The sequence below is a fragment of the Siniperca chuatsi genome, linkage group LG5 (genome assembly GCF_020085105.1).
Source record: "Siniperca chuatsi isolate FFG_IHB_CAS linkage group LG5, ASM2008510v1, whole genome shotgun sequence".
In the NCBI taxonomy this organism is placed as follows: Eukaryota; Metazoa; Chordata; class Actinopteri; order Centrarchiformes; family Sinipercidae; genus Siniperca; species Siniperca chuatsi.
The window spans coordinates 1,422,645-1,435,031 of record NC_058046.1 but is presented as its reverse complement, the minus strand read 5'-3'; the positions used below and the strand labels follow the sequence as shown (position 1 = coordinate 1,435,031).

Genomic DNA, 12,387 nt, shown 5'->3' with positions numbered 1-12,387 from the left:
TGATGAATCTCATTTGTCGGAGCGACCCATGAGAGGAGTCGCTGTGGTTGTTTTTTAAATTCACCTGCACCTTCAGTCCAAATGAATCTGCTGGGAAATACTGCTTAGCTTCCTCGACCAAAGTCAAGTTCAGTACTTCTTCCTGACGGAGAAACAGTTTGGCGCATAACTGACGCGTAAACCTGCGATTTTTGTTGTTTTTACATTTCAGTTGTTCACATTAAACAAACGTGATATAACATGGTAGAAAAGGTTTCAGTCGTAGTCGTCTGGACGCTGTTTTCAGAATCCGGAAGTCATTCTCAATTGTGAAAATGGTCTGAGAACTCAGAAATTTAAGCTACTCTGTGTTGCTTAAGCCCCGCCCTCAGGAAGGAGTCTACCTGAGTGTCTGCTGTTTACCTGCCTAGTTTCACCTGAAACTGACCTAATAGTTTCCATGATGGCCCAGTAATCAGTAATCAGGCCTGTTGTTTTCTGGCTGCACCTCCCTCATCACTGTTAAGTACCTGATTAGCATGTGATTGGCTTGACCACGGTGTTAATACACTGTGGTAAACTTTGGGCAGATTGAATCTCAGACCACCATTTCTGTTCAAAGAGGGGTTTTCTTTTTTCACAAAAATGGCTTCTTTGACTCGTCTTTCAAACCAACTCTTCTCTCTACTTTGAATCTTCACCTCGCTGTCTTCAAATGTGCGGTTTGTAGCTTTTAGACGCAAACGCACGGCGCTCTGCAATCCCGAGTTAGCGTGTCGTCTGTGCTGATAAAGTCTTGATTCTGAAAACAGCGTCCAGATGACGACGACTGAAACCTTTTCTACGATAGAACACTCCTGGACGAATGAAGGACGACACCGTCGTGATGTAACATGTTTAATCAGTGAGCTTTAGAGCTGCTGGTAGGTGGACTTTTGTTACTTTAAGACAGAGCCAGGCTAGCCGTTTCCCCCTGTTTCCAGTCTTTATGCTAAGCTAAGCTAACCAGCTGCTGGCTGTAGCTTCATATTTACCGTACAGACGAGTGATCTAACGCTGAGAGAGAAAGCAGTGGTGGAAAAGTATTAATACCACAGTGTAAAAACGCTCTGTTACAAGTAGAAAAGTACTAGCATCAAAGGTTGGTCAGATTCTTTTTACTCCTGCACTTAATATGAGGGATGCAGCAATCCAGCACCATTTCCCCAAACTTAAAATCTGTAAACTTAACGTCTAATTTTAGCTAAAACACTCAATTTTATAACAAAAAAAAAAAAGGGGGGGATTTAATGTGGATCGGTCACGTCATGCCTCACATCCAGTCCACTAAATAAGGTTAAAATCAGATCTATCGATCCAGTGCGTCACCGCTTAACGTGCTTACTTTTCTAAAAAATTAACTATTCAGCTCAATAAAATGCTCTGTGCAACAGTTAGTTTACATTAATAACCTCATTCTGCCTAATTTATAGAAGAAACTGCAGATTCTAACAACAAAATGTATTTACTCTCTTTATTTTGGACACTTTAGATATTTTTATCTCCCAATTTCAGGGTTTAACGGAGAATAAATCAACTTTGGACTGTAAACTGCTCGTTCACACACTGTTTTCAAAGATCACTTCTGTTTAATATTTAACAAAACAGACATAACAAAAGCAGTTGAAGCAGAAAAAGAGTTAAAGTCACGTTGGGTTGTTTAATCAGAGAGCAGATCTGATTCCAGGTCAGATCCGTCTTGTGTCTCCGCTAACGTACAAAATGATTCCTTTGCAGTCTCCGAACAAACGTGACGCTGACGGCGGCAGGTTTGTATTCACACGTCTGTTCCTCGCTGTGTGTTTCCACCATCCGTCTTTCTGAACGGCTGAAACATGATTCTGGACTTTTCTGTTTATATTTTAAGATCGAAAGTAAATCCACAGGTGATTATTTTACAGCGAACGCCTTTCGAGAAGCACAGCTCGCCTAAACTTGTCGCCGGAGCTTCCAGGCAAACGCCCCCAGCAGAATCTGTCTCCACCCAAACAGTGGAGGTGAATGGCGCTCGCAGCTTTAAAACACGGAAGAAGCACTCAGAAGTACTGATTAAGGGCCCATTCAGAGTAATATTGGATTATAATTATTGATGCAGCTGCTGAAGGTGGAGCTCATTTTAATAACTTCATATCCTGCTGGTAGCTTCATCTGTAATATTACATCATAACTGATTAGTTTAGTTCCTTTTATAGATTTAGATGATTAATAAAAGTCCAACACGTCCCGCTGAGGTGGACTGGAAGCAGCACGGACTGAATCCCATTCATCTCCGAGACTGAAGTGTCCGCGTAAAGCGACCAGTTATTTCTAAACTGGTCACTTTCAGAAAACAGGAACAAAGTTTTGGGCTTTAATAAAAAACAAAAAAAAACTGTTCCGTTATTAGTTTTTAGTGGAACTACTTTCTGCAAAAAAAAGGCAGAAATCTGGAGAACTGAAACTGACTGGACAGACACAGCTAGAGGAAGACGCCGTGGCTAAACTGTGTTAACACGTCCAGTTTATTAGGTACAGCTAGCTACAAATGCTGTGGTGTAACAACAGTCCTGCAAGTAATCCTCCGTCATGAAGGTTGTAATGTTCAGCTTCTGGTTGTTTACAGTCGTTGATAGAAATATTTAAAAGAACTGAACATTATAACCGTCATGACGGAGGATTTGTTGCAGGACCGCTGTATTAGACTGCAGCAGGTTTAGCTCGGTGTTCCTAATAAACTGGACGCTGAGTGTATGTTGTAAATGTTATTGAACATTGCTGCTTATTGTTAGCATGTAGCTTGTTAGCTATGAAGACCAGAAGAGAGAGAGGGACTACAGATCTACGGGACTATCTCTGCACCACCTGCTGTCTGACGATCAGACTCAACACCCACCGCCGAACGCCGCCTACAGCAACCGGCGGCAAAAACTTGAAATGTTCGTCTGGAGACTCGAGCGAGAGTGAAAGCGCCTGAGGTCGGAAAACTTTATCCGTCACTAAACACACGAACAGAAGAGTCCAGAGTCACGGCTTCAGAAAGACAAACGGAAGACTTGAGCTCAGTGTGAAACATCCTGAGTGTGTTAACGTGGAGGGGGCGTGTCCTCGGCAGAGGCTGCTGACCTCACAGACGGATCACAGTTTGATTGGCGGCAGAGGGTGTGACATCACTACGTGGTTCTGCTCTTGGAGGCGGGCTCTGTCTCCTGCTCGTACTCTATCTCCACGTACGCTCGCTTCTTCCTCGCCGCCGAGCCGTTAGCTGGAGATTTGCCTTTCGATTTGGAGGCCTTCGCCTTCGTCTCCTCCTCCATCTCCTCCTCCTCCTCCTCCTCCTCTTCTTCACTGGACTCCTCCTCCTCCTCCTCGTCGCTGCTCGTCTTCAGTTTGTTCATGTCCTGAGAGACGAAACCAAAAACATTCAGATTAAAAATGTGCGAGCTCAACACCAGGAACTAAACTAACCGGCTCTGTCCACAAACCAGTTTCAGCGGAAGTGATGGAGGACAAAATCCACAGCCCTTAAAAACGCACTCAAGTCACAGACTTTAATCAAAAGGTTCCCTCTTTGCGTTTCCTTGCGGAGCTGCAGCAGAAGGGCTCGAGACTGCGTACATTTTAAAACGCGACTCACGGGAGCCTCCAGAGCCGCCCGTCCACTGAGAGAAACACCCGAACCACGTAACGGATGAATCTCGTCTGGTGAGAGACTCTCCGATCACCATCAGCTGAATTCAATATATTTGTTTCTCATTTACATAGTTTTCTGTTTCTGTTGTCATGACGGCAGTGATGTAATCGCGGCTCAGTGACACGTTAACCCGCTGCTTTTATAACGACGGCGTCACATTAACAAACATAAATGGTTTTCTTCTCATTGAAAACAGATGTATTTTATATTTCAATCTTTTCTCTTACGGTGTCTGTTGTGGCCGTCTTGCACCAAATTACCAACAAGCCTGATTCTGATTTCTCAGTGTCCGGTTTGAGCAGGAGGAACGAGTACAGTGAAACCTGTTTAAACGTGAACTTATCTAATCCCTGCACACGGACGGCTGAACCGTCCGCACGCTCCACCAATCAGAGAGCAGATTCACCTCGAAGTCGCTCAGGTCGCTCTCCTCCACTTCTTCCTCCGCTACAAACTCTCTCTTCCCGACGTCCTGCAGACAGAAAGGACAAAACTACGTCACGCTGAAACTCTGCGCGTGAAGCCTGTTTGAGCAGATATGATGAAAGCGTCCTTCGTCACCTCGTCCTCCTCTTCTTCCTCCTCCTCCTCAGACTCGGACTCGCTCTCCTCTTCCTGTTGCTCCAGAGCTCTGTCGAAGGCGTGGACCGGGAAGTTGTAGATGTCTCCGTACTGAAAACGCACAAACAACTGTTTACTGATCCGATTTATTCTGTCTGAGTGAATGCTAACATTAGCTCACGCCATAGCAACAACAGCTAACATCTGGCATGTTAGCATGCTCACATTAGCATGTTAGCATACTTCAGTTTCTGTGTAAACTAAAGTATGAGACGCGTAAGTGTCGACCTCTGAAAAGTCAGAGCAACAAACTCTCGTTTACTCTCGTCGCTGTAACAAAGGCGTTTCTTTGTGTATCTTTAAAAATCTGTAATTTTACTTTTACTAGTATTTTTTTATTTCATAGCTCTTTTTATTTACTATCAGTCATTTTTGTCTCTTCTGGTTAATTGTAAGTTTATTTCTTGTACGTGTTAATGCACTTTATTTAATAGTAGCATCATTTACATTTAACTGACCTACTTTTTACTTTTATCGGAGTACATTTTTAATCAAGTACTTGAGTAAAATGACTGTAAAGTAACAGTACTTTTACTAGAGTATAATATTCGAGTACTGTTTCCATCCCAGTCGAAGTCCTCTGCTGCTCGAGTCTATTCTGATTGTAGCAGGTATTATTAGTATTATATTTATGTACATTTCAACTTATTAGAACTTTAGTCGTACCGTTCCCTGTTTGAGTCTCTCCAGCAGCTCCTTCTCGATGGCGTTATCCAGCTGAGCGGCGATCAGAGCTTTCTCCTGCAAACACGACAGACAACACAGGTGAGCACACCTTTAACGTTTGCGTGTAAGCCGCGCGGAGCGTTCGTGGCGTTGATCGCTCACCTCTTTCCTCTTCTCTCTCCTCTCCACCTTCCTGCTGAGAGGAACCAACTTCCTCCTGAAGACACAGAAAAACAGACGTTAAACTTCATTAAGTTTCTTTAAGAATTATTTTATTTCTATTATCTGTCGAGGTCAGAGATAAATACCTCTAAATACGCCTGAATTTCCCCTCTGAGGATCAATAAAGGGTTATTTTATTTTATCTTATGTTATATTAGAACTATTCTCTCTTTTTGAGTTAATCTCTCCGTCAGAAACCTAAAAACACTCCCAGGGTTTCCGACGATACTTCCACGATACAGTTTGTTCAGATTTTGGCAGCAAATCAAGATTTCCAGTTTTTATAGAGTCGTGTTGAGCAGATGGACGACTCATCGGCCCGATGATGCAGCTACTTCCTGTAGTGTGTTGTAGTTTGTTGTTGTTGTAGTGATGTGTTGTTGTAGTACTGTGTTGTTGTAGTAATGTGTTGTTGTAGGTTGTTGTAGTACTGTGTTGTTGTAATGTGTTGTTGTTGTATGTGGTTGTAGTAATGTGTTTTTGTTGTTGTTGTTGTAATATGTTGTAGTGTGTTGTTGTTGTAATGTGTGTAATATGTGGTAGTGTGTTGTTGTAGTAGTTTGTAGTAGTGTGTTGTTGTTGTAGTAGTGTGTTGTTGTTGTGTGTGTGTGTTGTTGTTGTAGTGTAGTGTGTTGTTGTTGTAGTAGTGTGTTGTTGTTGTAGTGTGTGTGTGTGTGTGTAGTAGTGTGTGTGTAGTAGTAGTGTGTTGTAGTGTGTTGTTGTTGTGTGTGTGTTGTTGTAGTGTTGTGTGTTGTTGTGTGTGTGTTGTTGTAGTAGTGTGTTGTGTGTGTGTGTTGTGTGTGTGTGTTGTGTGTGTGTGTGTGTTGTAGTGTGTTGTTGTTGTAGTGTGTGTGTTGTTGTGGTGTGTGTGTTGTAGTAGTGTGTTGTGTTGTAGTAGTGTGTTGTGTTGTAGTGTGTGTTGTTGTGTAGTGTGTTGTTGTAGTAGTGTGTGTGTTGTTGTAGTAGTGTGTTGTTGTAGTAGTGTGTTGTTGTGTGTGTGTGTTGTTGTTGTGTGTGTTGTTGTTGTGTTGTGTGTGTGTGTGTGTGTGTGTGTTGTTGTGTGTGTTGTGTTGTGTTGTTGTTGTGTGTGTGTGTTGTTGTTGTAGTGTGTGTTGTTGTTGTGTGTGTGTGTTGTAGTAGTGTGTGTGTGTGTTTTGTGTGTGTGTTGTAGTGTGTTGTGTGTGTGTGTGTTGTTGTGTGTGTGTGTTGTTGTGTGTGTGTGTGTTGTTGTGTGTGGTGTGTGTGTTGTAGTGTGTGTGTGTGTTGTTGTAGTGTGTGTGTGTTGTGTGTGTGTGTTGTTGTGTGTGTGTTGTTGTGTGTGTGTGTGTGTGTGTTTGTTGTAGTGTGTGTGTTGTTGTGTGTAGTGTGTTGTTGTGTGTGTGTGTTGTTGTAGTAGTGTGTTGTTGTAGTAGTGTGTTGTTGTTGTGTGTGTTGTGTGTGTGTAGTGTGTGTGTGTTGTTGTATGTGTTGTGTGTGTGTGTAGTGTGTGTGTTGTTGTGTGTGTGTTGTTGTAGTGTGTGTTGTTGTGTGTGTGTGTTGTTGTGTGTGTTGTTGTTGTAGTGTGTGTGTGTGTGTGTTGTTGTAGTGTGTGTTGTTGTGTGTGTTGTAGTGTGTGTGTTGTTGTTGTTGTGTGTTGTAGTGTGTTGTTGTTGTGTGTGTGTGTTTGTGTGTGTGTGTGTGTGTGTTGTTGTGTGTTGTGTGTTGTGTGTGTTGTAGTTGTTGTTGTGTGTGTTGTTGTGTGTGTGTGTTGTGTGTTGTTGTGTGTTGTGTGTGTGTGTGTGTTGTGTGTTGTGTGTGTGTAGTGTTGTTGTTGTTGTAGTGTGTTGTGTGTGTGTGTGTGTGTGTTGTGTGTGTGTGTGTGTGTGTGTTGTGTGTTGTAGTAGTGTGTTGTAGTGTGTGTGTGTTGTAGTGTGTGTGTGTTGTGTAGTGTGTGTTGTTGTAGTGTGTGTGTTGTGTGTTGTGTTGTGTGTTGTGTGTGTGTGGTGTGTGTGTGTTGTGTGTGTGTGTGTGTTGTTGTTGTAGTGTGTGTGTTGTGTTGTGTGTGTGTTGTGTGTTGTAGTGTGTGTGTGTGTGTGTGTGTGTGTGTGTGTGTGTGTGTTGTAGTGTGTGTGTGTGTGTGTGTGTGTGTGTGTGTGTGTGTGTGTGTGTTGTAGTGTGTGTGTGTGTGTTGTAGTGTGTGTGTGTGTTGTGTGTTGTAGTGTGTGTGTGTGTGTGTTGTGTGTGTGTGTGTGTGTGTGTGTGTGTGTGTGTGTTGTGTGTGTGTAGTGTGTGTGTGTGTTGTGTGTGTGTGTGTGTGTGTGTGTGTGTGTGTGTGTGTGTTGTTGTGTGTGTGTGTTGTTGTGTGTAGTGTGTTGTGTGTGTGTGTTGTGTGTGTTGTGTTGTGTGTGTTGTGTGTGTGTGTGTTGTAGTGTGTTGTTGTTGTAGTGTGTTGTAGTGTGTGTGTTGTAGTGTGTGTGTGTTGTAGTGTGTTGTTGTTGTAGTGTGTTGTGTGTGTGTGTGTGTGTGTGTGTGTGTGTGTGTGTGTTGTGTGTGTGTGTGTGTGTTGTGTGTGTGTTGTGTGTAGTGTGTGTGTGTGTAGTGTGTGTGTTGTGTGTGTGTGTGTTGTGTGTTGTGTGTTGTAGTGTGTGTGTGTGTGTGTGTGTGTGTTGTGTGTGTGTGTTGTTGTGTGTGTTGTGTGTTTGTGTGTAGTGTGTTGTAGTGTGTGTTGTTGTGTTGTGTGTGTTGTTGTAGTGTGTGTGTGTGTGTGTGTTGTGTAGTGTGTGTTGTAGTGTGTTGTTGTAGTAGTGTGTTGTTGTGTAGTGTGTGTGTGTGTGTGTGTGTGTGTTGTTGTAGTGGTGTGTTGTAGTGTAGTGGTGTGTTGTTGTGTGTGTTGTTGTGTGTGTGTGTTGTTGTAGTAGTGTGTTGTTGTAGTGGTGTGTTGTTGTAGTGGTGTGTTGTTGTAGTGTGTGTTGTTGTAGTAATGTGTTGTTGTGTAGTGTGTTGTTGTAGTAGTGTGTTGTTGTAGTAGTGTGTTGTTGTAGTAGTGTGTTGTTGTAGTGTGTTGTAGTGTGTAGTGTGTTGTTGTTGTAGTAATGTGTTGTAGTAGTGTGTTGTTGTAGTGTGTTGTTGTAGTAGTGTGTTGTTGTAGTGTGTTGTTGTTGTAGTGTGTTGTAGTGTGTTGTTGTAGTAGTGTGTTGTTGTAGTGTGTTGTAGTGTGTTGTTGTTGTAGTGTGTTGTAGTGTGTTGTTGTTGTAGTGTGTTGTTGTTGTAGTGTGTTGTTGTTGTAGTGTGTTGTTGTTGTAGTGTGTTGTAGTGTGTTGTTGTTGTAGTGTGTTGTAGTGTGTTGTTGTTGTAGTGTGTTGTAGTGTGTTGTTGTTGTAGTGTGTTGTAGTGTGTTGTTGTTGTAGTAGTGTGTTGTTGTTGTAGTGTGTTGTAGTAGTGTGTTGTAGTAGTGTGTTGTTGTAGTAGTGTGTTGTAGTAGTAGTGTGTTGTTGTAGTAGTGTGTTGTTGTAGTAGTGTGTTGTTGTAGTAGTGTGTTGTGTGTTGTTGTAGTGTGTTGTTGTAGTGTGTTGTTGTTGTAGTGTGTTGTTGTTGTAGTGTGTTGTTGTTGTAGTGTGTTGTGTGTTGTTGTAGTGTGTTGTGTGTTGTTGTAGTGTGTAGTGTGTTGTTGTAGTGTGTTGTAGTAGTGTGTTGTTGTTGTAGTGTGTTGTTGTTGTAGTGTGTTGTTGTAGTAGTGTGTTGTTGTTGTAGTGTGTTGTGTGTTGTTGTAGTGTGTAGTGTGTTGTTGTAGTGTGTAGTGTGTTGTTGTAGTGTGTTGTAGTACTGTGTTGTTGTAGTACTGTGTTGTTGTTGTAGTGTGTTGTTGTTGTAGTGTGTTGTAGTGTGTTGTTGTAGTAGTGTGTTGTTGTTGTAGTGTGTTGTAGTAGTGTGTTGTAGTAGTAGTGTGTTGTAGTAGTAGTGTGTTGTTGTAGTGTGTTGTGTGTTGTTGTAGTGTGTTGTGTGTTGTTGTAGTGTGTTGTGTGTTGTTGTAGTGTGTTGTGTGTTGTTGTAGTGTGTGTGTGTGTGTGTGTGTGTGTGTGTGTGTGTGTGTGTGTGTGTAGTGTGTTGTTGTTGTAGTGTGTTGTTGTTGTAGTGTGTAGTGTGTTGTTGTAGTACTGTGTTGTAGTACTGTGTTGTTGTTGTAGTAGTGTTGTAGTACTGTGTTGTTGTTGTAGTGTGTTGTTGTAGTAGTGTGTTGTTGTAGTGTGTTAAACAGTACTTACTGTCTCTTGAGGACCAGTTTGCGCATGCGGATCAGGTACTGAGTGATTTTGGTGAAACGCTGTTTGCATTTGTGTCGGATGAATCGAGGCCAGTAGATCAAATTCTCATCGATCTGTTCCAGAGCTTTCTCGTAGTTTTTACTGAGCTTCACCTGCACAAACACACGCAGACTGCTTCAGACTAAAATGTACATTTTCCGACTTAACGTTCGTGGTCAGCCTCCATTTTCATTTTGTCCAACATAAAAACAGGAACAAGTTCTTCATTTGATAAGAATAAAATGTCATTAAATGTTAGTTATTTTAGGATTATAAAGAATCCACATTAATACACTGACCGAGTTAAAAGCTTTTAATGTGGATTCTCTTTAAAGCTGTCAGTATGCTCCATCAGAACTGCTCGTCAGGTGGTCGCACAGCTTCAGAAACCCCCTGCTAGCGGCTCCGTTTAGCATTTTGTAACATTTAAATTTAATTTACAGTTATAAACGTCTCTGGACGAACTGAAACACTATTAACTGTGAAATAAATGAAGCCTCCTGCTCACCTTCTCCCACATCTTGGCAGGAAAAGCTGCTCTCTCGATCACCTTCATGTAGAGGAAACACTGACCTACAAGAGAAAACACAAGCTGATTAACTATATTAGTTATTTATACAGTTTATAAAATACAGTTTGTTAAAGGTGAAACCAGCGGCTGCTCTAGTTTGTCTCAGATGTTTATGAGTTGTTGTCTAAACTTTTCAGATGGTTTCTTTTAAATAACAGTTCGAATCCCAAAGAGATCAAATGATCAAATAAACACATTCACTAAAAACATCAGAGAAAAGTCCAAAATATTAATAGAAATATATATTTCAAAACTGTGTTTCTTCTTCTTTCCTCTCCCATTAATCATCTCACGACCCCTCAGATTTATCTGGTGACCTTTTAGAGGAGCCCGACCCCTAGGTTGGAAAACCACTGGACTAAACTAGCTAACTGTATATAAAGCAGTTAAAACCAGCTAACTGAGCACTACTTCATCAGTAGTAATAATGTAAAATATATAATTTGTGGAACAAGTACTTTTGATACTTTTAAGTACAGTTTGATTATAATACGTCTGCTTTTACTTCAGTAAAGTTTTAAATGAATGACTTCTACTTGTACTGGAGTACTTATACATCGTGGTATTAGTACTTTTACTTAAGTAAAAGATCGGAGTACTTCTTCCAGCACTTCAAGAGCACTTTTTTGGGTGTCTGGGCAAACATCAGCGGGTGGTGGTTGTTTTTCAGAAAACAACAATGTGTGGTGCTCAAATAATAATTATCACAACACAACAATAACATCTGCACATTGAAGAACACATTTTAGGCAGTTTATCCTGCGTGTTAAAGGGTTGGTGTGAGTGCGTGAAGTACCTTTCTCCTCTCTGATGGTGGCGTACTGACTGTTGGCCAGCGGACACGACGAGCGGTTACACAGCCCCGTGATGTTGTATTCATTACGACAGAAGCCCTGATCCTTCGTCCTGGACAGACGGGTGAGAGAAGATGTTACCTGGACTCAAAACGGCACCGCACGTTGAGAAGCAGGATAAAAAATCATTGTGCAGCATCTAGATGGTTAGAAGACTCTCTGAGGATTTTACCTTCAGAGCAGCAGTACGTGTTTGTTAAATAACGCTCTGGGTTTCTGATTCAGAAAAACTGATGATGAGCTCTGTGACTCAAACGTAATGAGAGATGCAAAACCACTCAGAATCAGTAAACGATGTTAACAGGAGAAATTAATTCTGTCGCATCTAAGCGACGACAGCTATCGTACTGAATGACTGAGTTTCAGACTCACTTGACTTTGTAGGAGCAGAACTGTTTGTTCCCGATAATGTCCCAGATCACCTGCAGGAAGCAGATTTAACACATTATACTTGACTCGCAAGAGCAGGGGTGTAATAATAATAATAACAACAACAATAAATCACATAATGTTCATATTTTTTGCGACTCTTGTTCAGCGTCTAGCTGTGTAAAGCTGTATTTATACACCTAAAGATCTCTGTTGTACTCAGGTCGTTGACAGTTATACTAATTTAGTCTATTTTTGATGTAGAATCAGAGTTATTAATAAACTGTCCCCATAATGAGAAATTCAGGAATGATTGGTTAGACTATCTGTCAGAGAAACATGATGTTAATACACTGCACATACAAGATATGACAATACATTGTACATAAATTGAAGATGAGGATGAGTAACGTGTTGCCGAAATTAAGCTGCCTCACAGCCCTACCAATGTGTGCGTCGACTCATGCTCTAACAGCTGTGACAGCCACACAATCTTAAAAAAGACCTTTTTATAACGGAGTTTGGCGTCACGTTTGACATGAAAAAAACTGGGTCCACCTAGCTTAGTGTCAACGTGTCTCATATGCTGTTAAAACATTATATTTCTATCCGTACATAATTAGTTAAGATAACTACTGTTCAGTAAGTAGTCTAGCTACTAAACAGTAGATAAAAAAATAACCCAGATTTATCAACTTTTAAATAGTTACCGGTAAGCTAACGTTAGCATGAAGATTTAGCAGAGCACATTAGCAGATTCAAATTAATGTATCACACTTACGTCGTCGTGTTGCATTTTTAGTTCCTCGCAGATCTGCTCGCAGCTTCCCCGCCGAGTCCACTGTTTGTTTAAATTATATTAAAGAAGTTAATCTTAAGTTATGACGGAGTTTTTCTGTCTTCGACGCCACATGGACAGTCAGGGAGCCACCATTTTTGTTTGCATGGGCAAAATCTCGGAGTCGTGAAGTCACTGTGACGAAGTATCGCGATACTTGACAACTAACCTGGGAGGACACCGTTTTAATTTATTGTTAATAATAAATCTCTATTTGGGAAGTTCTTCACACACAAATGTTAATTTACTAAATCTAAATAAATAAATATTTTCTAATT

The 12,387-nt window shown here is 41.3% G+C and overlaps 1 protein-coding gene across 2 annotated transcripts; it reads right to left on the bottom strand.

The window, feature by feature from the left end:
- Positions 1-1,478: 1,478 nt before the first annotated feature.
- Positions 1,479-12,298, bottom strand: mak16 (MAK16 homolog (S. cerevisiae)). Of its 2 annotated transcripts, none has more exons than XM_044197523.1 (10): positions 12,053-12,298; positions 11,275-11,324; positions 10,845-10,954; positions 9,986-10,050; positions 9,439-9,590; positions 5,138-5,192; positions 4,976-5,050; positions 4,250-4,360; positions 4,095-4,160; positions 1,479-3,314 (listed from the first exon to the last, which is right to left on the bottom strand). In XM_044197523.1, exons 1-10 carry the CDS (start codon positions 12,065-12,067, stop codon positions 3,168-3,170), a joined length of 846 nt encoding a protein of 281 aa, XP_044053458.1. In that variant the 5' UTR covers positions 12,068-12,298; the 3' UTR covers positions 1,479-3,167. The 2 variants fall into 2 exon arrangements, with proteins under 2 accessions (XP_044053458.1, XP_044053457.1); XM_044197522.1 differs by having other exon boundaries at positions 1,479-3,395; positions 12,053-12,294.
- Positions 12,299-12,387: the final 89 nt, after the last annotated feature.